Source organism: Mytilus californianus, unplaced genomic scaffold (genome assembly GCF_021869535.1).
Source record: "Mytilus californianus isolate M0D057914Y unplaced genomic scaffold, xbMytCali1.0.p SCAF_13, whole genome shotgun sequence".
NCBI classification, from domain to species: domain Eukaryota; kingdom Metazoa; phylum Mollusca; class Bivalvia; order Mytilida; family Mytilidae; genus Mytilus; species Mytilus californianus.
The window spans coordinates 161,666-187,036 of NW_026262615.1; the positions used below are offsets into that span (position 1 = coordinate 161,666).

Here is a 25,371-nt window from a genome sequence, read left to right on the forward strand (position 1 = left end):
AACTTAGGTCTAAAGGGTCTAACATGCCTACCTCTAATTTTTAAAGTCTGTCAAAAATTCCCTACGGCAATACTTTTTCCCCACTAGGTGAAAATGATAGATAATGGTCTAAGGTCCAATGAGCCAAAAGGCCCAGGTGGGACAATTCATAGTTTGTCTATACCAAAGGTCCGAACTTATGTTAAAAGGGTCTAACATGCCTGCCCCTAATTTTTAAAAGTCTGTCAAAACTTCCCTACGGCAATACATTTTTACCCACTAGGTGCAAATGATAGGTAATGGTTTTAGGTCCAACGGGTTGACAGACCCAGGTGGGACAACTCATGGTTTGTTTTCACCATAGGTCTAAAGTCAGATTTAAAAAAAAAATGACTACCTCCAATTTTTAAAGAGTGTGACAAATTCCCTACGGCAATAATGTTTTACCCACTAGCTGCAAATGATAGATAATGGTCTAAGGTCAAATGGGTCAATAGGCCTAGGTGGGACAACTCATGGTTTGTCTATACCAAAGGTCCGAACTTTGGTCTAAAGGGTCTAACATGCCTACCCCTAATTTTTAAAAGTCTGTCAAAAATTCCCTTCGGCAATACTTTTTTATCCACTAGGGGCAAATGATAGATAATGGTCTAAGGTCCAATGGGTCAAAAGGCCCAGGTGGGACAACTCATGGTTTGTCTTCACCATAGGTCCAAAGTCAGATTTAAAAAAAAAAGCCTAACCCCAATTTTTAAAAGAGTGTCAAAAATTCCCTACGGCAATACTTTTTTACCCAATTAGTGAAAATGATAGATAATGGTCTAAGGTCAAATGGGCCATAAGGCCCAGGTGGAACAACTCATGGTTTGTCTATACCAAAGGTCCGAACTTAGGTCTAAAGGGTCTAACATGCCTACCTCTAATTTTTAAAAGTCTGTCAAAAATTCCCAACGGCAATACTTTTTTTCCCACTAGGCGAAAATGATAGATAATGGTCTAAGGTCCAATGAGCCAAAAGGCCTAGGTGGGACAACTCATGGTTTGTCTATACCAAAGGTCCGAACTTATGTTAAAAGGGTCTATCATGCCTACCCTTAATTTTTAAAAGTGTGTCAAAAATTCCCTACGGCAATACATTTTTACCCATTAAGTGCAAATGATAGGTAATGGTTTAAGGTCCAATGGGCCAAAAGGCCAAGGTGGGACAACTCATGGTTTGTCTTCACTATAGGTCCAAAGTCAAAATTAAAAAAAATGCCTACCCCCAATTTTTAAAAGAGTGTAAAAAATTCCCTACAGCAATACTTTTTACCCATTAGGTGCAAATGATAGATAATGGTCTAAGGCAAATGGGTCAAAAGCCCCAGGTAGGACAACTCATGGTTTGTCTATACCAAAGGTCCGAACTTAGGTCTAAAAGGGTCTAACATGCCTACACCTAATTTTTAAAAGTCTGTCAAAATTCCCTACGGCAATACTTGTTTACCCACTAGGTGCAAATGATAGATAATGGTCTAAGGTCCAATGGGCCAAAAGGCTCAGGTGGGACAATTCATGGGATGTCTATACCAAAGCTCCGAACTTAGGTCTAAAGGGTCTGACATGCCTACCCTTAATTTTTAAAAGTCTGTCAAAAATTCCCTTCGGCAATACTTTTTTATCTACAAGGGGCAAATGATAGATAATGGTCTAAGGTCCATAGGGCCAGAAGGCCCAGGTGGGACAACTTTTGGTTTTTCTAAACCAAAGGTCCGAACTTAGGTCTAAAGGGTCTAACATGCCTACCCCTAATTTTTAAAAGTCTGTCAAAAATTTCCTACGGCAATACATTTTTACCCACTAGGTGCAAATGATAGGTAATGGTTTAAGGTCTAATGGGCCAAAAGTCCCAGGTGGGACAACTCATGGTTTGTCTTCACCATAGGTCTGAAGTCAGATTTAAAAAAAAAATGACTACCCCCAATTTTAAAAGAGTGTCAAAAATTCCCTACGGCAATAATGTTTTACCCACTAGCTGCCAATGATAGATAATGGTCTAAGGTCAAATGGGTCAAAATGCCCAGGTGGGACAACTCATGGTTTGTCTATACCAAAGGTCCGAACTTTGGTCTAAAGGGTCTAACATGCCTACCCCTAATTTTTAAAAGTATGTCAAAAATTCCCTACGGCAATACTTTTTTATCCAATAGGTGCAATTGATAGGTAATGATCTTAATAATTCTTCCCTTGGCTTTTTAAGTTTGGTACATGTAATAATAAAATGAAATTCATCTTCAACTTCTAAATTACACAGTTTACAAATACTCTCCTCTACAGGCAGTTTCAGATATCGACCTCTTTCAATATATAAATTACTATTTCTAATTCTTAATTTAACAAATGTTGTAATGCTTTTTTTGTCAATATCTGTGAATAAATATTTTTCTCTGCAAAAGTTTGTCTTAAAACTACGGTATGTTCTCAACTTATTACCGCCTGCCTTTTTGTCATCATTATAAAGTAACCCTTCCCAATAATTTATAAATCTTTCCTCTAGCTTTTTGACAATAGATGAAATTAATTTTGACTTAGAAAAGGTACCTTGATTTTCCAAAAAGCCAATAAGATTTAAAAAAAGCTTTTAGTTTATCAAATATACTGTTTTTAAGTAAAACATTGTCTTTATACGACCAATATATTAATATTTTTTATCTTTTGACTTTAATAAATATAACCAGTAACTAATATTAGACTTGAATGCAGCCAGAGAGAGGGGTAAAGACCCAATTCACCTAGGACAGCTATATACACGTATGCGGAACATATAAGTTGGGTTTTTTTCCTATATGTGTTGTAAAAAACGAAGTCACATACCCATACAAACACAAAACATGAAATCTAAAAACTTTATTGAAAACATTTTCTTAACGGAAAAAAAAATGGTCAAAATAAAAAAGGTGCATTTAAATGGATTACTCAAAATATTAACTGAGAATTAATAAACATGTAATGAATATGCATGCTGCACTGTAAATGTTTAACAAATACCTGCACTGGAAAAAATCATAATGACAGGGGTAATCCGTAATATATGTGTAATTCAGGTTTAAGACAGGGTATATACTGTGACATTCCCGGCTGAGAGCTGATATCCCCTGAGCCGAAGGCGAAGGGGATATATACTCTAAGCCGGGAATGTCACAGTATATACCATATCTGAGACCTGAATAACATTTAATGTAAAGGGATAAAGAAGTTTTTTTTAAATCTCAATCCTCCTTCTTTTAATTTCGAAACGTGGAGTGATATAACAAATATAACCTTTTAACACGTCAATCAACCTAAACTTTATATAAAGGATATCACATAATAATAGTAGAAAAGAATGGATACGGGTTATCCTTCCATGACACAAAATCAGTACATGCACAGCAAAAAAACACAAAATGCACAGAACTAGCGATCTTATTGCTCAAAGTAATAGTGAGGCTTTCGGCACGTAGAAAAAATACTCTCACCCCTAGCTCTGATTTGAGCAGAATGCTTTGCAAACTGACGATCACGTCACAACTGTGAATTGAAAAAAAGAAAAAAAGCCATAGAGTTATATGAATGAAATAAATCTGGCAAAGAAATGAAACATTTATTATCATAATTTAGCTCGACAATCACACTGCAGCGTGAACAAAACGATACAAACATTTAGACAACCACGGTGCAGATCGAGATATATATGTTAGATAACTTCGGATGCAGAAAATAATGAGGTCTGTATTCTATCTGGACCGACAGGAGGGGGGATTTATGTTTAAGATTCCAGTGGCAAATATTACATGAATACCAAGGATATAATATGTTTATGCGATATGACTCTAAACCTGCTAACATCACATTAATGGTACAAATTCTAAGCAGCATATCAGCAAATCGACATTTGAAAAGTGTTCACAGTAGTTTTAGTTCATGATATAAATTCAGTTAAAGCATAAAGACGAACTAAAAGGGCGACGGGCGTATCATGCGCTTACGGCGCAGATCTTTATTTTTTTATGTTGTGCTGTTACATCACTATCCAAGTTTAGGGAAAGGGTTGATATCGCCCAAACATTTATAAACCTACCCGTCATGTTTGTTTTCGAATTCGTTCATTGTTTTGTTCATAAATCACGTCATTAGTTTTCTCGTTGGAATTGTAACATTTTGTCATATCGAGGTCATTTATAATAACTAACTATACGGTTTAGGTTTTACTCATTGTTGAAGCTAAACGGCGACTTATTGTTGCTAACATATACGTCATTTGTTCTCTAGTGGATAGTTGTCTCATTGAAAATCATACATCTTCTTTTTTTTTTTATTTTTTATATTTAACAACAGACTGATGACGCTGACGATAGACAGTAGGATCGCATTTTCGCTTCCGTGATAACAGGTCTGACAAAAAGGACCCAGAAAAATAGAGCCAAATCGAGTAAGAAATCAGTGATAGTTCACATGGTTATACTCAACAGAAACATATCTTACATGAACACATTATTCTCGATTAGAGCTCTTACTTCTATATACTCCAAGCATAGCCGAGAACAGCACATTTCAAGTCTTTGAACCTGCTTTGGCTCGACTTCACGTCCTCCCGCACTACTACCACTAGACTACAAAAGGAGGTTCTTATGACACAGAATAATGTCCACTCACAAACAAAATCAACCAAATTTGGATTTTTGTTTTTCTTCATCTGAAAGTTACACTTACTTTACATGTATTTTAAAAACAATTTATTCAGGAAAATAATACAGAGCCACCAATAATTTCAGTCTATTGATGACCACTGTAAAATTAACAGTTAATGTTTTTATCTCTCAAAGACACAGTATCCACCACAGAAAGGTTATTCCTGGCTCAATATATATTGCTGAAGCAAAACCTTTCCCAAATTTTCGTGAAGATAGGACATTTGATTTAAAGATAGCATCAGGAAACAAATAATATTGCCACAATTTCAGTCCACCGTTTCTTATGACTTTGGACTTGTACATACATTAGTTTTTTGTCTCGCCTGCGACGTTCGTCGCAGTATACGAGACATATGTATTACTATCCGGCGATGGCGGCGGCGGCGTAAACTATATGTTTAAAGCTTTATATTTCAAAAGGTACAAGACCTGGATGCTTCATATCTTGTATGCAGATACCTTATGTTACGAAGTTTCTGTCTGTCATATGTCCAATATCTTTGTTTCCATTTTCATGGTTCAGCGACTGCTTGAAAACAAATTTGAGATTTTTTTTCATTTGAATTTCTCACTTATTAGGAGTAATAGGATAACAATATTTGGTATATGGGTTCCTTACAAAGTCTACATGTCCATCAGACAGGGTTCACCTGACCTCGACCTTATTTCATGGATCAGCGGTCAAGATTAAAGTTACGTGATTAGGTCCATTTCTCAAATACTATAATCAGGAGGTTAACTATATGTGGTGTATGGAATGACTGTAATGGGTACATATCAGACTGGCAGGTTTCATCTGACCTTGACCTCATTTTCATGGTTCATTGGTTAATGTCAAGTTTTTTGTGTTTTGGTCTGGTTTTCGAGTTCTATAAGCAAAAGGTCAACTATATGTGGTGTATGGAATGATTGTAAGGTGTACATGTCTGTCTGGCTGTTATCATCTGTCCTTGACCTCATTTTAATGGTTCATTGGTGAATGTTAAGTTTTTGTGGTTTGGTCTATTTTTCAATTACTATACGCAGTAGGTTAACTAGATGTGGTGTATGGAATGACTGTAATGAGTACATGTTAGACTGGTAGGTTTCGTCTGACCTTAACCTCGTTTTCATGGTTCATAAGTCAATGTTCAGTTTGTGCGTTTTGGTCTGTCTTTCAAGTACTATAAGCAACAGATCAACTGTATTTGGTGTATTGAATCGTTGTAAGGTGTACATGTCTGTCTGGCAGTTATCATCTGTCCTTGACCTCATTTTAATGGTTCATTGGTCAATGTTAAGTTTTTGTGGTTTGGTCTGTTTTTCAAGTACTATAAGCAATAGGTCAACTATATTTGATGTATGGAATGGTTCAGGTGTATATGTCTGTCTGGCAGTTATCATCTGAGCTTGGTCTCATTTTCATGGTTCATTGGTAAATGTTAAGTGTTTTTTGTTTTGGTCTGTTTTTCAATTGTCATAAGTGATAGCTCAACTATATTTTGTTTATAAAAAAATTGTAAGGTGTATATGTCTGTCTGACAACATTTATCTGACCTGAGTTTCTGTGATGTTTTTAGTTAAACCTTTATTTTTCAGACTTTCAACATAAAATCAATGGTCAGTAAAGCAGGGGAGACATTTCAATGTGTGCACTCTTGTTTGTTTAAAATATAACAGTTTTTCATGTCGAAGCCTTATACATCTTACTATAGTTATGGATTTGCTAATTGTTGAAGGCCTTATGGTGACCTAAAGCTGGTGACATATACTTTTGGTTTCTCTGGTATAATAGTCTCATTGGCAAACATATCACATCTCCATATCTTTATATTAGTTACCTAAAACTCAATTAGGTCTCAAAACTTTAAGTATATTTACAACACTGTAACATGACCTATTGATCCTAAAATCAGTACAGTTTTTACAACGGGGCAATATCAAACCAAGTTCGGTGGATAATAATCATTATGGATTGAAATATTCTGTCCCTTTTAAAGAAAACTGGAAAGCTGACTCCCAGACATCTTTCATGATATGATTATAATTAAGCAAAGTTGAGTTTTGTAGTTAAAAGTTGGATACACTACTCCTTCATGTTAATTGCACAATTTGTCATTATGAAATGTAAACTGCAAAGCCAAAATGATGAATGCATTCTCCAAATCTATCATATTCACATTGAATACTGTTCAAACCCAATTCAACCATAGAAGACATTAATTATCAGCAATGGTCTTTTTAACAAATTAACATATACATGTATTTAAGTGAATAAAAATACATAAAATACTGATAAATGATTTTATTATGATTATTTTTATATCAACAAAATATATTTCTATATTACAATATATAAATCAATCATTAATAAATGGCAAAAATAATTGTTACTGAAAGTTCTTTATTTCATTACTTGAGACTTATCACAATATATATATTGATTTTGCTATATTTACTTACAATGAATTAATTAACTATAATAAACTTGAGTCTGCATTGCTTACATGGCATCTCTAGACAGTAAAACTGTGATGTTAAAAATTTCTTTACCAGGGGGAATTTATCTAAAACTGTCATAGTAATGGTACGTATTTTACTGCACCAGAAGCTGTCATATTGAAACTTTTTTTTCTAAAGATGCATTACTCTGCAATGTTAAAAATTGAGACAAATTTCACAAAAATTCAAAAGAGAAAAAAATACTCTTCAGTCATGAACATTTCAGTAAATAACTTACAAACAATTTTTCGGTAAAATTTTTTTGAAACAGCCCCTGCAAATTTTGAAAACAGGGACATAAAATATTGACTTAAAAATGGTGTTAGCTGCCATGTTAAAACTTTATGAGGTTACTACAAAATGGTAAAAAAACTGGCAAAGCAAGTAAGTATCATACTTTTTTTGAAGCAGGGTGGTTATACACAGCATTCAGTCTATTACTTTCATAACTTCCAGGAGAGATCAAAGAATTTGAAACAAGAGTGCACACACTGAAAAGTCTTTCCTGCTTTACTCATTATTTTTAGTGCAATTTTGCCTCGGACCCTTTTTGAGAGTTTCAATCATGTTTAATACCAAGCTAGTCATAAGATGTGAAGCAAAAACAATATATTTAGTACTGTAAATTCAGAAATTATTGCGTGCATTTATTATTGCGATTTTGTCATTTTAGACTTAAATGCGATTTTAATTTTTACGATTTTGAGAAAAATCCTGTTTAGTTCATATAAAATATTTCAAAATGCGAGTTTAAATTATTGCGTTTACAACTCTGTCGCATTTGTCGCAATAATAAAAACCTCGCAATAATTTCTGAATTTACAGTATTATCTTTGTCAGTACTATTTCCCCAATATAAAGACTAAAAGTTACATAAGAAAAAAGAATAAAAAAATCTTTAAATCAACCATATGAAAATGTCTATTAATTTTATAGATATAAAGATAATCAAAATGAGCAAGACATATATCAACAGATAATTTATTGAAAACCTATATGGGATGGGGGGGGGGGGGGGGCTGAATATAAATTTGAATGTATTACAAACCAGAAGGAAAAATTCATACAAAATTAAGTAAAAACTGATTCAAGGTATCAAATAAAATCATCTTTCAAAAGCTGAAAAGCAATAGACTGAAAGACAAACAGACAATGGACCCAAAGTGATGACAGATCTCACATGGCCTTTCAGACCTGCTGTGATACAATATTTATTTCTTTAGCATATAGATCACTGTTTTTTTTTCTTTAGAAAGGTAATTACGTGTCATAATAATTAGTTCTATTAACAGATTAAATACAACATATTTATCTTGCAATTATACAGTACCCCAACATCCAAACAAGGGGTTTGTCATGTAAATAGCAAAAATATAGAAAGGAATACATACACAAGAGAAAACACGAACAAACATAACAATACAAATAAAATGGTAGGCTACATTTGTATATAGTAAATAAAGTGTGTCATATAATCAATAAAATGTTACACAAGATAAATCTCCACTCTACATAATAATACAAATAAAATGGTTGTCTATATTTTTATACAGTATATAAAGTATGTCATACAATCAGTAAGATGTTACACAAGATAAATCTCGACTCTACTTAACAATACAAATAAAATGGTAGTCTATATTTATATACATAAAAAAGAAGATGTGGTATGATTGCCAATGAAACAACTCTTCACAAATGACACAGAAATTAACAACTACAGGTCAACGTACGGCCTTCAACAATGAGCAAAGCCCATACCGCTGTATATAACTGTACCATCTAACAATAATCGTACAATATGCTCATGTCCTACTTCACATGCATAAAATAATAGTGATGTTCCATCTTCGTTTGTCATGTTGATGTCAGCATTGTGGTTCAGAAGACAACGGACTACACCTATCCTACCAATAATACAGTATATTAAGTATGTCATACTATCAGTAAAATGTTGAATATTTAACATGAGAAGCAAATTTGGCAATGATATGATTGTGAATTTGTCTGTCCATTGTAATTAACTTTTCCATTCAAAAAGAGAGGAATTTTATAAGTGACACTAAATAAGACAAACAATAGCCTTACTCATCAGGCAGAAAGAAATGTGACTTTAGAAAACAATAAAGTAATTAAAAAAATACTAAGTAATAATAGAAATACAATGTTTACTAAGTGTGGTACAGTTTTATTCATTGGCATCAACAGAATGTGTTTACTGCATTTGAATCTAAAATGTTTTTTCTATTCCTTGTAATACAATTTAGATATATATTCATGTAATGTGAAGCTTAACTGCATGTGTAGAAATGGAGAGAAAGTAATAGGATGAATTTTAGTAGATATTAATCAAACACCAATCAACAAGAAAGTAAAATAAATGTTTTTTTCTCTCATCTGCTGCATGATTTTTACATGTAAAAACAAACCACTGACTAAAGAACAAGAGTTTAAAAGACAACATTTCAACATCCCTTGCATGTTTTTTTACATGTCATAAAGAACCACTGACTAAAGAACAAGAGTTAAGAAGAAAGTTTGTCCTCCTTCTTTGTGTGATTTGTTAACACTATTACTATAGATGTATGTCCATTATCTGTTGCAATATTTAAAGGGGATTCCCCATCGAGTCTACTAAACTGTGTATCTGCACCTTTATCTAACAATAAATGTACAATATCCTCATGTCCTACTTCACATGCATAAAATAATGGTGTAGTTCCATCTTCTTTTGTCATGTTGAAGTCAGCATTGTGGTCCAGCAGACAACGGACGACATCTATCCTACCCATAAAACAGGCTATGTGTAGCGGATAAGAACCAGCTACTATATCAAACCCACAATCTACTGACAACTCACTGATGTAATCTCTAACATTTGATGAAGCCTTTTCTAAGAGAAAGTCAAACCATGCCTGTCTTTTTTCATCTAGTGTTAATCTGTGATGGTTAGTATATGTCTCTGCTATAGACTGTTTACTATGCATACAGATATTACAGTCAGCATTGTTCTCTAACAGTAACCGTGTAATATCTATGTTTCCATTCAGTGCACTGAAATATAAAGAATTACCACCATCATCTCTCTGTGCATTAATGTTTGGTTTATGTTTCATTAATAGCTGTACTATATTGGTGTGATTACTACTACATGAACTGATTAGTGGTGTGAACCCGAAAACATTGTCACATAGATCAACATTGGGATGCTTCTCTAACAGTACCTTTACTATATCAGTATGTCCATTCTGACTTGCCATGTACAGAGGACTACAGTCTTCATTGTTACATAGATCAACATTAGGATTCCTCTCTAACAGTAACTTTACTATATCAGTATGTCCATTCTGACTTGCCATGTACAGAGGACTACAGTCTTCATTGTTACATAGATCAACATTGGGATCCTTCTCTAACAGTAACTTTACTATATCAGTATGTCCTTCATAACTTGCCAATAACAGAGGACTACAGTCATTCTTGTCACATAGATCAACATTGGGATTCCTCTCTAACAGTAACTTTACTATATCAGTATGTCCATTCTGACTTGCCAATAACAGAGGACTACAGTCATTCTTGTCACATAGATCAACATTGGGATTCCTCTCTAACAGTAACTTTACTATATCAGTATGTCCATTCTGACTTGCCATGTACAGAGGACTACAGTCTTCATTGTTACATAGATCAACATTGGGATCCTTCTCTAACAGTAACTTTACTATATCAGTATGTCCTTTATAACTTGCCAATAACAGAGGACTACAGTCTTCATTGTCACATAGATCAACATTGGGATTCCTCTCTAACAGTAACTTTACTATATCAGTATGTCCATTCTGACTTGCCAATAACAGAGGACTACAGTCATTCTTGTCACATAGATCAACATTGGGATTCCTCTCTAACAGTAACTTTACTATATCAGTATGTCCATTCTGACTTGCCATGTACAGAGGACTACAGTCTTCATTGTTACATAGATCAACATTGGGATCCTTCTCTAACAGTAACTTTACTATATCAGTATGTCCATTCTGACTTGCCAATAACAGAGGACTACAGTCATTCTTGTCACATAGATCAACATTGGGATTCCTCTCTAACAGTAACTTTACTATATCAGTATGTCCATTCTTACTTGCCAATAACAGAGGACTACAGTCTTCATTGTCACATAGATCAACATTGGGATTCCTCTCTAACAGTAACTTTACTATATCAGTATGTCCATTCTGACTTGCCAGTAACAGAGGACTACAGCCATTCTTGTCACATAGATCAACATTGGGATTCCTCTCTAACAGTAACTTTACTATATCAGTATGTCCATTCTGACTTGCCATGATCAGTCCAGTAACCCCATCATCTCTACACTGATCCACATCCACATCATTATGTAACATCCACTGTAACATATCAGTATAACCAGTATAACAAGTATCTATCAGTGGAGTATTACCTGATCCACACTCCTCCTTTGGTACCACTGTATCCTTGGTACTGGCTAATGTTACTTGTTCTGTTTTATCCAGTTGTTTTAAGTGCTGTAATAACTGTTGTCTGAATGATGATACTGTCATATTGTTGTTCATGAATATAACTCTCACCTTTCCTGCTGACCAGTCCTTTATAAACCTTTCTAAATATGATTCTAAATAATCATCTGGTATTTCTATAATGAAGTCTATGTTACCTTTCTGTTCATCTGGTGACTTCTGCCAAATAAAACGTTCATGTACTAAATCACTATCACCATGATCTATTAAACATTCAATCATTTTCTGGCCAAAGTAATGAGCAAGGAAGTCAAATAGTTTATCATGTACAGTTCTATAAACACCATCCTTTTTACATATGAATGTACCATCTAGGGTGTCAAGGGCATGTTGCAGTTTTGCCTTGGATATTCGTCTGTCCAATCCACAAGCATTATATGTGTCTTTTATGACCAGTTTTTGCCTCTTTGTTACTTTACCCAGGAACCATTTTTCTTCTAGGTGATTATTTAAGAGAACGCATAAAGCAAGACTACATATTCTATATTTCCCTTCATCACCGTGCTCATTTAACTTGTCTAGCTCATTTTTATAGACAGCAAAAGGATTTTTGAAAAATTCTTTTACATCTACATCTTTTTTTTCATGATATAAACTACACAACAGTGGAAAAAAATGACAGTTTTGTGATAAATCATCAATATCTGTCATGCTTGTACCAATATAGGTATTTGCTATATTTGTTTTCTCAAAAGATGTAAGACATAACTTATCTGATATTAAGTTGCATTCACAAGATTTAAAAGGTGTTAATATATTAAACTTTTCATCTTTATAAACTTGTAACCTACAAGATACAATAATCTTACAAAATTTGTCTGCAATAATTGTTTTAATCACAGGTAACAGTTGCTCCCAGTTCTCAATCTGTTGTTGGTTGGCAGTAAAATTTCCACAAATATCATCAACAACGAAGACTGTCTGTTTACCAGGCTGATAATGATCTCTTATGTCTGTTGGTGAGTACACTGGTATTATATTGTATCCTTCCTTCAATAAAAGAAGTGCTGTGTGTCTTACAATAAATGATTTTCCAACTCCTGATGGAGCGGTTATAGTCAAGCAACTGTTGTCCTGTAAACATTCTAGGATGTAATCACTGGCTCTTGTAGACACGAACATCTTATCTTTTTTTTCCCAGTCTTCTATTTGTTTTTTTATTAGCTCTGAAAAATATATAAGAGTAGCTTATTAAAGAAAATTACTATTTATATGATCATTTTAAACCGACATAAAATAGTAGATTGAGTCTATGTTGAAAGTTGTTTCACATTTTGACTCTCTCAGGACCTTTTATACCTTATTATACCATACAAGTTTTCCTCATTGTTGAAGACTGGATGGTTACCCTTGAATGTTTACATACTTGTCCTTATGAGGATAGGTGTCTCATTGGTCATCATACCTCATCAGTTTTCCTCATTGTTGAAGACTGGATGGTTACCTGTGAATGTTTATATACTTGTCCTTATGAGGATATGTGTCTCATTGAATTGGCCATCATACCTCACCAGTTTTCCTCATTGTTGAAGACTGGATGGTTACCTGTGAATGTTTATATACTTGTCCTTATCAGGATAGGTGTCTCATTGAATTGGCCATCATACCTCACCAGTTTTCCTCATTGTTGAAGATTGGATGGTTACCCTTGAATGCTATGAGGATAGGTGTCTCATTGAATTGGGCATCTTACCTCATCTGCTTGTTTTCATAAAATCTAAATTGAAAATATCCCTTCAAAACATATACTTACTAGCAAAACAATAATAAATTGTCTTGGTTAACCATTAGTAATTGTAAAATCAATGAAAACAAGTGAATCTGTGAGCTACTGCTCACTAATGATACCCCTCCCCGCTAAAAGTATAACGTAAACAGGAAGTTGTTGAGTGATGAATCTGAAAACCCATCACACAGTATAGCTGACTCATATAAACCCTGAAACCAAATTTCTGAAATCCTTGTACTGTAGTTCCTGAGAAAGATGCGACGAAAAATATTCATGGGACGGACAGACAGACTGATGAATGGACGGATGACTGACGGACGGACTGACGGATGGACGGATGGACAGACAGAGGTAAAACAGTATACCCCTTTTTTTTTTAAAGCGGGGGTATAATTATATGAAAATGGTTTTGGAATTCCTCAAATAAATTGTTTGACCTTAAGTTGAACTGTTAAAGGTTAGAGATTATCTTCAATGGTATGGGACACATTGATTTGAGATTTTGAATCCATGTAATAAATATGTAAAGCCAGAAAAGAATACATCCTCAAAAATCAACTTATTTGACCCTTAAGTCAAAGGTCAAGGTCACATAAAGGTCATGACAATACACAACACACGGTCTAAAGTATCATAAGTCAATGTAAACAGACAAAAGTTGTATAATAAGTTGTATAATTTGCCTACTGAGAGCTGACTGTGCATGGGCATTTGCACGAGTGTGATGAGGGTACATGTACTTTACTAGTTCTTCCTAAATCCTGTAATGTTTGCCAGAATATTAGAACAAGAGTAACAAGTGAAACTGCGAGCTACTGCTCACTGATGATACCCCCCGCCCCTCCCAAATACTTGACGGTAAACAGGGAGTTGTTGAGTGATGAATCTGAAAACGCATCACATGGTATAGCTGACTTATATAAACCCTGAAAATAAATTTCAGAAATCCTTGTATTGTAGTTCCTGAGAAAAATTTTCAACTTGGCTATCATGTGTAAAATGATACAAGTGTTCGGTAAACAGGAAGTTGTTGAGTGATGAATCTGAAAACACATCACACGGTATAGCTGACTTATATAAAACTGAAACCAAATTTCAGAAATCTTTGTAATGTAGTTCCTGAGAAAGATGCGACGAAAGTATTCATGGGACGGACGGACGGACGGACTGATGGATGAACGGACAGACAGAGGTAAAACAGTATACCCCCACTTTTTTAAAATGGGGGTATAAAAAAGAAAGTGGTTTTACTACACATATCACATAAACTTTACATTATCAATGATCCATCTAATTGATGTCAATGAGGTGAAGGTCAGATATACTCTGTCTCACAGCCATGTAGACTGCAAGGATCCAATATACCAAATAAGTTTTTATCTATTTCCACATTTGACAAATTATTTTAGAGGTCAGAAAGCCTTTGATCTGACTAAATATTAAACATACAAAGCAACAATCATGTCCAGGGATTGCAAGGGTGCAGTCTTTTGTTGTTGTCAAATTATAAAATGTCAAAATACATAAACTAATAATATACCTCTAATATTCTTTGGAATTATTTCACTCAGCTTAGTTTCCATTGTCTTTAATTTGTCTTTAAGTTCTGAATTTCCTTCTTTTTCTGAAATCAGAAAAGAATATTATGGTCTATTAGTATTACACAAGGAAATTGTATTAAAAAAATGCATTCTACTAACATCTTAATATGTTCATAATAACATAAAATGCCTCATAAGCACTTTTCAATTACCACATCAGGAACGTTCTAATGCAATTATTTGATACCTCGCTGTGCATAAATACGTGATTTCCATTATAATTAATATTTCCCAAGGGGTATAACTCGTTTAAAAATATTTGATCAGCAATTATTTTCTAAAGTGTCACAGACATTGCTCATATAAACCTATGATATAAGTTTCATAAATTTCTGGCAATAATTGTACACATGAGAGCGCTGACAATGCAAGTTTTCATATAATCAATATTTCCAATGGGCATAACTCTTTTAAAAATATTTGATCCCCACTGATTGTTAAACTCTCTAAAGACATTGATGATATAAACCTATAATATGAAATTAATAAAAATCTGGCAAGAATTGTACATATTAGAGGTCTCTTAAGGCAATTTTCCATATATATAATCAATATTTCCAAGGGGTATAACTCTATTTCAAATTATTGATCAGCATTGATTTTCAAACTTTTCAAAGACATAGCTAATATAAACCTATGATTTAAGTTTCATAAAATTCTGGCAAGAATTGTACACATGAGAGCGCTAACAATGCAATTTCCCATATAATGAATGTTTCCAAGGGACATAACTCTTTTAACAAGAATGTGTCCATAGTACACGGATGCCCCACTCGCACTATCATTTTCTATGTTCAGTTGACCGTGAAATTGGGGTCAAAACTCTAATTTGGCATTACAATTAGAAAGATCATATCATAGGGAACATGTGTACTAAGTTTCAAGTTGATTGGACTTCAACTTCATCAGAAAACTACCTTGACCAAAAACTTTAACCTGAAGCTGGCACTATCATTTTCTATGTTCAGTGGACAGTGAAATTGGGGTCAAAACTCTTATTTGGCATTACAACTAGAAAGATCATATCATAGGAAACATGTGTACTAAGTTTCAAGTTGATTGGACTTCAACTTCATCAAAAACTACCTTGACCAAAAACTTTAACCAAAAACTTTATCCTGAAGCGGGAGAGACAGACGAATGAAGGAAGAAAAGGATGGACAAACAAACAGAATGAAAAACATGATGCCCCTAGATGGGGCATAAAAATAATTGATCGTCACTGATTTTTTAACTCGTAAAAGACATTGCTGATATAAACCTGTGATATAAGTTTCATAAAAATCTGGCAAGAATTGAACACATGAGAGCGCTAACAATGCAATTTTCCATATAATCAATGTTTCCAAGGGGCATAACTCTTTTAAAAAAATTGATTGACACTGATTTTTGAACTCATCCAAGACATTGCTAATTTAAACCTATGATATAAGTTTCATAAACGTCTGGCAAGAATTGTACAAATGAGTGTGCTAACGACGCAATTTTTTTTCAGGTTTGACTGTACCTTAGAGTCTCAAAACATACGTGGCATATATACTAAGGTTTTATTCAGTTTCAAAATGATGTAGTTAGATATCACATGATGATTTGTTTCAAAGATGCTGTCAAGATAGCGCCATTTCAAAAATCGATAGTCTTGATTTACAATTTTTTATCATCACTTATCCAGTAGAATAAAACTTTAACATGTTTAACATTAATGAATGTATATATATTTCTATGAATTATATAACATATCAATTTTTCCTTTTTTTTTAGGTGAATTTACCTTGTGGAAAGTTATCTAATAGCTAGGCAATCATACCACATTTTTATATTATTAATGTCAATTGTTCTTTATTTTGGATAACAAAGACTTAAAGGAAATCAGAAATCTTTTTCGGTCAGCCTGACATCTCATTAGATTTTTTTTTAAATTCATCATGACTGTATAAACTACAGCAGATGAAGTCATACAAAGCAGACATCTATCACTCAGGCCATGTGATTTTGTCGCCAAAACAGCAAACAAACTAAAGAATCAATAAGTAAAACTTGAAATGGGTATTTCTAAAAGACATATGTCATGCCCCTGAAAGATATTGTTCATTCAACAAATGACAAATTGATACTTATTAGATTTTAAATAAACATCAGATATATATATATATAGTGTGTGCCAAATGCAATAGTGAAAAAAAAAATTTCTCCTGCATTTAACTTCAATTTTATTGGGACTGTTACTGCTAAGACTTCTATTTTTTTTTGTCTTGTGTTTTGTGACTGCTCCCTTCATAGTACCTTTTCACTTTGTCTTTCTTAGAAGAGATAATAAATTTTCTTCAGCTATTTTAAATTCATGTCACTAAGGTTACCTTTCAAACCATCAAGCATCTTTTGAACCTGTTTTTGCATCCCAGTGCTCAGTGTGGTTTCTTTAACAACAGGATCATTCTTTCCACTGATTCTTCCCAATACCTGTTCACAAATCAAACTTAACATTAAATTGATTACAAAGAATAAATTTATATTCTAAACATGAAAACACTACTCATCCCTTTTTCTTATCCTATGTTATTTTAACTGTATCAAAAATGCAAAGTCCATAACTCTCCTTTAACGGATACCTGGTATTTCGATGTCACATGCACTGCATTCCACAGGGGAAAATTGTACAATTTCATGAAATGCTGAGTACAAATAATGTTTTCAAAATACAAAATGCGAGTTTTAATTATTGCATAACCTGTCATGTGCAATCTAGCCTATAATAAAAACATAGCAAAAATATCTTAATTTTCTGTATTGATTCAAATTGTCCTTGTAGTCTTACGTTTCTAAAGAAAAGAAACCATGCGTGTCAACCTCTGAAACTGAAAATGCATTGAAGAAGAAAATGTCAAGTCATAATGTGTACGAACTTTTTTTTTTCCGTTCAATTTTAGAGTTTTTTTTATATATTATAACATACACATGTACCACTGAGTTTCCTACAAATATTTACTTTTGAATTTGTTAATTATATATCAAATATCTTTCTAAACAAAGCCCTCTTATTGTTTTATTCACACTACTTTGTATTAATGAATGTCATAAACCCAATTAGAAATTAATTATAGCTAATGTGGTCCTGAGGAAGATAAAAAAAAAGAAGTTAGTTTGTTTCCTTTCAGTGCAATATCTAGAACATATGGATTTGATTTAAAGCTTCTACATTTAAGTGATATTAAAACTATTCTCTCCAACAAAAATGTTTTGAAAGGTTCAAATTGTTTAAAATGATTTTTATAGGATAATTGATATTTGCAAACGGCAAATCTTTTAATCAGTACATAGAATTATATATTAAGCTTTCCTGGCTGCAAGTTTCTGGGGTACAATTAACGAGACAATTCTCGAATCAAATGTAATTTTTTCATAGCTGTCACCGGGTTATTTGAATTCCCAACTGGTATTTAAAAAATCCCGTGTGAAAAGAGAAATTGACCGGTGTAACTTGCAGAATACGGGTCAGTTGACAGGAATTAGAAACTGAAATTGGACAAAGCACTATCAAGATTGGCCTACAAACTGGCTAAATCAGATTTTATTGACCTTGTAGTTTCAGAGTTGACAAAAATGTCAAAGTTAATGGATAGCATATTATAAGAAAGTGATGGCAAACTGCACAGTTGTGTAAACTACAGAAAATATCTTACTTCATTTACTGTGTGAAGAAATTGTTGATATTGATGTGAATCCATCGACGTCGTTTTAATGATCTTTTTATACCAAGACTGTAGTCTGTATAAGTCTGCTGCAAAACTGGTATCATGGCTCTCTGGTTCTGTATTTGGAATCTGTACAGCTTTAACCATAGAAACTAATGTAACCAGTATCTGGAATCCTGGTCTGTGTGTTAGCTGTGGTACTGTGGCTCCTGTAAGATAAACCATAGACACTAATGTAACCAGTGTCTGGAATCCTGGTCTGTTTGTTATCTGTGGTACTGTGGCTCCTGTAAGATAAACCATAGAAACTAATGTAACCAGTGTCTGGAATCCTGGTCTGCTTGTTAGCTGTGGTACTGTGGCTCCTGTAAGATAAACCATAGACACTAATGTAACCAGTGTCTTGAATCCTGGTCTGTTTGTTAGCTGTGGTACTGTGGCTCCTGTAAGATAAACCATAGACACTAATGTAACCAGTGTCTGGAATCCTGGTCTGTTTGTTAGCTGTGGTACTATGGCTCCTGTAAGATAAACCATAGAAACTAATGTAACCAGTGTCTGGAATCCTGGTCTGTTTGTTAGTGTCGGTACTGTGGCTCCTGTAAGATAAACCATAGACACTAATGTAACCAGTGTCTGGAATCCTGGTCTGTTTGTTAGCTGTGGTACTATGGCTCCTGTAAGATAAACCATAGAAACTAATGTAACCAGTGTCTGGAATCCTGGTCTGTTTGTTAGTGTCGGTACTGTGGCTCCTGTAAGATAAACCATAGAAACTAATGTAACCAGTGTCTGGAATCCTGGTCGGTTTGTTAGCTGTGGTACTGTGTCTCCTGTAAGATAAACCATAGACACTAATGTAACCAGTATCTGGAATCCTGGTCTGTTTGTTAGCTGTGGTACTGTGGCTCCTGTAAGATAAACCATAGAAACTAATGTAACCAGTGTCTGGAATCCTGGTCTGTTTGTTAGCTGTGGTACTGTGGCTCCTGTAAGATAAACCATAGACACTAATGTAACCAGTATCTGGAATCCTGGTCTGTTTGTTAGCTGTGGTACTGTGGCTCCTGTAAGATAAACCATAGACACTAATGTAACCAGTATCTGGAATCCTGGTCTGTTTGTTAGCTGTGGTACTGTGGCTCCTGTAAGATAAACCATAGAAACTAATGTAACCAGTGTCTGGAATCCTGGTCTGTTTGTTAGCTGTGGTACTGTGGCTCCTGTAAGATAAACCATAGAAACTAATGTAACCAGTGTCTGGAATCCTGGTCGGTTTGTTAGTGTAGGTACTGTGGCTCCTGTAAGATAGACCATAGAAACTAATGTAACCAGTGTCTGAAATCCTGATCTGTTTGTTAGCTGTGGTACTGTGGCTCCTGTAAGATAAACCATAGAAACTAATGTAACCAGTGTCTGGAATCCTGGTCTGTTTGTTAGCTGTGGTACTGTGGCTCCTGTAAGATAAACCATAGAAACTAATGTAACCAGTGTCTGGAATCCTGGTCTGTTTGTTAGCTGTGGTACTATGGCTCCTGTAAGATAAACCATAGAAACTAATGTAACCAGTGTCTGGAATCCTGGTCTGTTTGTTAGTGTCGGTACTGTGGCTCCTGTAAGATAAACCATAGAAACTAATGTAACCAGTGTCTGGAATCCTGGTCGGTTTGTTAGCTGTGGTACTGTGTCTCCTGTAAGATAAACCATAGAAACTAATGTAACCAGTGTCTGGAATCCTGGTCTGTTTGTTAGCTGTGGTACTGTGACTCCTGTAAGATAAACCATAGACACTAATGTAACCAGTGTCTGGAATCCTGGTCTGTTTGTTAGTGTCGGTACTGTGGCTCCTGTAAGATAAACCATAGAAACTAATGTAACCAGTGTCTGGAATCCTGGTCGGTTTGTTAGCTGTGGTACTGTGTCTCCTGTAAGATAAACCATAGACACTAATGTAACCAGTATCTGGAATCCTGGTCTGTTTGTTAGCTGTGGTACTGTGGCTCCTGTAAGATAAACCATAGACACTAATGTAACCAGTATCTGGAATCCTGGTCTGTTTGTTAGCTGTGGTACTGTGGCTCCTGTAAGATAAACCATAGAAACTAATGTAACCAGTGTCGGGAATCCTGGTCTGTTTGTTAGCTGTGGTACTGTGGCTCCTGTAAGATAAACCATAGAAACTAATGTAACCAGTGTCTGGAATCCTGGTCGGTTTGTTAGTGTAGGTACTGTGACTCCTGTAAGATAAACCATAGAAACTAATGTAACCAGTGTCTGGAATCCTGGTCTGTTTGTTAGCTCTGGTAATGTGGCTCCTGTAAGATAAACCATAGAAACTAATGTAACCAGTGTCTGGAATCCTGGTCTGTTTGTTAGCTGTGGTACTGTGGCTCCTGTAAGATAAACCATAGAAACTAATGTAACCAGTGTCTGGAATCCTGGTCTGTTTGTTAGCTGTGGTACTGTGGCTCCTGTAAGATAAACCATAGAAACTAATGTAACCAGTGTCTGGAATCCTGGTCTGTTTGTTAGCTGTGGTACTATGGCTCCTGTAAGATAAACCATAGAAACTAATGTAACCAGTGTCTGGAATCCTGGTCTGTTTGTTAGTGTCGGTACTGTGGCTCCTGTAAGATAAACCATAGAAACTAATGTAACCAGTGTCTGGAATCCTGGTCGGTTTGTTAGCTGTGGTACTGTGTCTCCTGTAAGATAAACCATAGAAACTAATGTAACCAGTGTCTGGAATCCTGGTCTGTTTGTTAGCTGTGGTACTGTGACTCCTGTAAGATAAACCATAGACACTAATGTAACCAGTGTCTGGAATCCTGGTCTGTTTGTTAGTGTCGGTACTGTGGCTCCTGTAAGATAAACCATAGAAACTAATGTAACCAGTGTCTGGAATCCTGGTCGGTTTGTTAGCTGTGGTACTGTGTCTCCTGTAAGATAAACCATAGACACTAATGTAACCAGTGTCTGGAATCCTGGTCTGTTTGTTAGCTGTGGTACTGTGGCTCCTGTAAGATAAACCATAGAAACTAATGTAACCAGTGTCTGGAATCCTGGTCTGTTTGTTAGCTGTGGTACTGTGACTCCTGTAAGATAAACCATAGACACTAATGTAACCAGTGTCTGGAATCCTGATCTGTTTGTTAGCTGTGGTACTGTGGCTCCTGTAAGATAAACCATAGACACTAATGTAACCAGTGTCTGGAATCCTGGTCTGTTTGTTAGCTGTGGTACTGTGGCTCCTGTAAGATAAACCATAGAAACTAATGTAACCAGTGTCTGGAATCCTGGTCTGTTTGTTAGCTGTGGTACTGTGGCTCCTGTAAGATAAACCATAGAAACTAATGTAACCAGTGACTGGAATCCTCGTCTGTTTGTTAGCTGTGGTACTGTGGCTCTTGTAAGATAAACCATAGACACTAATGTAACCAGTGTCTGGAATCCTGGTCTGTTTGTTAGCTGTGGTACTGTGGCTCCTGTAAGATAAACCATAGAAACTAATGTAACCAGTATCTTGAATCCTGTTCTGTTTGTTAGCTGTGGTACTGTGGCTCTTGTAAGATAAACCATAGACACTAATGTAACCAGTGTCTGGAATCCTGGTCTGTTTGTTAGCTGTGGTACTGTGGCTCCTGTAAGATAAACCATAGAAACTAATGTAACCAGTGTCTGGAATCCTGGTCTGTTTGTTAGCTGTGGTACTGTGGCTCCTGTAAGATAAACCATAGAAACTAATGTAACCAGTGTCTGGAATCCTGGTCTGTGTGTTAGCTGTGGTACTGTGTCTCCTGTAAGATAAACCATAGAAACTAATGTAACCAGTGTCTGGAATCCTGGTCTGTTTGTTAGCTGTGGTACTGTGGCTCCTGTAAGATAAACCATAGACACTAATGTAACCAGTGTCTGGAATCCTGGTCTGTTTGTTAGTGTCGGTACTGTGGCTCCTGTAAGATAAACCATAGAAACTAATGTAACCAGTGTCTGGAATCCTGGTCTGTTTGTTAGTGTAGGTACTGTGGCTCCTGTAAGATAAACCATAGAAACTAATGTAACCAGTGTCTGGAATCCTGGTCTGTTTGTTAGCTGTGGTACTGTGGCTCTTGTAAGATAAACCATAGACACTAATGTAACCAGTGTCTGGAATCCTGGTCTGTTTGATAGCTGTGGTACTGTGGCTCTTGTAAGATAAACCATAGACACTAATGTAACCAGTGTCTGGAATCCTGGTCTGTTTGTTAGCTGTGGTACTGTGTCTCCTGTAAGATAAACCATAGAAACTAATGTAACCAGTGTCTGGAATCCTGGTCTGTTTGTTAGCTGTGGTACTGTGGCTGCTGTAAGATAAACCATAGACACTAATGTAACCAGTGTCTGAAATCCTGGTCTGTTTGTTAGCTGTGGTACTGTGGCTGCTGTAAGATAAACCATAGAAACTAATGTAACCAGTGTCTGAAATCCTGGTCTGTTTGTTAGCTGTGGTACTGTGGCTCCTGTAAGATAAACCATAGACACTAATGTAACCAGTGTCTGGAATCCTGGTCTGTGTGTTAGCTGTGGTACTGTGGCTCCTGTAAGATAAACCATAGACACTAATGTAACCAGTGTCTGGAATCCTGGTCTGTTTGTTAGCTGTGGTACTGTGGCTCCTGTAAGATAAACCATAGACACTAATGTAACCAGTGTCTGGAATCCTGGTCTGTTTGTTAGCTGTGGTACTGTGGCTCCTGTAAGATAAACCATAGACACTAATGTAACCAGTGTCTGAAATCCAGGTCTGTTTGTTAGCTGTGGTACTGTGGCTCCTGTAAGATAAACCATAGACACTAATGTCACCAGTGTCTGGAATCCTGGTCTGTTTGTTAGCTGTGGTACTGTGGCTCCTGTAAGATAAACCATAGAAACTAATGTAACCAGTGTCTGGAATCCTGGTTTGTTTGTTAGCTGTGGTACTGTGGCTCCTGTAAGATAAACCATAGAAACTAATGTAACCAGTGTCTGGAATCCAGGTCTGTTTGTTAGCTGTGGTACTGTGGCTCCTGTAAGATAAACCATAGACACTAATGTCACCAGTGTCTTGAATCCTGGTCTGTTTGTTAGTGTAGGTACTGTGGCTCCTGTAAGATAAACCATAGAAACTAATGTAACCAGTGTCTGGAATCCTGGTCTGTTTGTTAGCTGTGGTACTGTGGCTCCTGTAAGATAAACCATAGAAACTAATGTAACCAGTGTCTGGAATCCTGGTCTGTTTGTTAGCTGTGGTACTGTGGCTCTTGTAAGATAAACCATAGACACTAATGTAACCAGTGTCTGGAATCCTGGTCTGTTTGATAGCTGTGGTACTGTGGCTCCTGTAAGATAAACCATAGAAACTAATGTAACCAGTGTCTGAAATCCTGGTCTGTTTGTTAGCTGTGGTACTGTGTCTCCTGTAAGATAAACCATAGAAACTAATGTAACCAGTGTCTGAAATCCTGGTCTGTTTGTTAGCTGTGGTACTGTGGCTCCTGTAAGATAAACCATAGACACTAATGTAACCAGTGTCTGGAATCCTGGTCTGTTTGTTAGCTGTGGTACTGTGTCTCCTGTAAGATAAACCATAGAAACTAATGTAACCAGTGTCTGAAATCCTGGTCTGTGTGTTAGCTGTGGTACTGTGTCTCCTGTAAGATAAACCATAGAAACTAATGTAACCAGTGTCTGGAATCCTGGTCTGTTTGTTAGCTGTGGTACTGTGGCTCCTGTAAGATAAACCATAGACACTAATGTAACCAGTGTCTGAAATCCAGGTCTGTTTGTTAGCTGTGGTACTGTGGCTCCTGTAAGATAAACCATAGACACTAATGTCACCAGTGTCTGGAATCCTGGTCTGTTTGTTAGCTGTGGTACTGTGGCTCCTGTAAGATAAACCATAGAAACTAATGTAACCAGTGTCTGGAATCCTGGTCTGTTTGTTAGCTGTGGTACTGTGACTCCTGTAAGATAAACCATAGACACTAATGTAACCAGTGTCTGGAATCCTGATCTGTTTGTTAGCTGTGGTACTGTGGCTCCTGTAAGATAAACCATAGACACTAATGTAACCAGTGTCTGGAATCCTGGTCTGTTTGTTAGCTGTGGTACTGTGGCTCCTGTAAGATAAACCATAGAAACTAATGTAACCAGTGTCTGGAATCCTGGTCTGTTTGTTAGCTGTGGTACTGTGGCTCCTGTAAGATAAACCATAGAAACTAATGTAACCAGTGACTGGAATCCTCGTCTGTTTGTTAGCTGTGGTACTGTGGCTCTTGTAAGATAAACCATAGACACTAATGTAACCAGTGTCTGGAATCCTGGTCTGTTTGTTAGCTGTGGTACTGTGGCTCCTGTAAGATAAACCATAGAAACTAATGTAACCAGTATCTTGAATCCTGTTCTGTTTGTTAGCTGTGGTACTGTGGCTCTTGTAAGATAAACCATAGACACTAATGTAACCAGTGTCTGGAATCCTGGTCTGTTTGTTAGCTGTGGTACTGTGGCTCCTGTAAGATAAACCATAGAAACTAATGTAACCAGTGTCTGGAATCCTGGTCTGTTTGTTAGCTGTGGTACTGTGGCTCCTGTAAGATA

The 25,371-nt window shown here is 35.7% G+C and overlaps 1 protein-coding gene across 11 annotated transcripts in view; it reads right to left on the reverse strand.

The window, feature by feature from the left end:
* Positions 1 to 8,523: 8,523 nt before the first annotated feature.
* Positions 8,524 to 25,371, reverse strand: part of LOC127722974 (uncharacterized) — a 436,121-nt gene continuing 419,273 nt past the window's right edge. For 5 of the 11 annotated variants that reach the window (XM_052229363.1, XM_052229361.1, XM_052229362.1 and 2 more), the window contains one exon: positions 8,524 to 11,637. In XM_052229363.1, the coding sequence (XP_052085323.1) occupies positions 9,698 to 11,637 (1,940 nt within the window). In that variant the 3' untranslated portion in view covers positions 8,524 to 9,697. Of the gene's footprint in view, positions 12,901 to 15,003; positions 15,088 to 17,421; positions 17,525 to 18,744; positions 19,044 to 25,371 lie in introns of all 11 variants that reach the window. The other 6 variants (XM_052229367.1, XM_052229368.1, XM_052229369.1 and 3 more) reach the window with 3 other exon arrangements.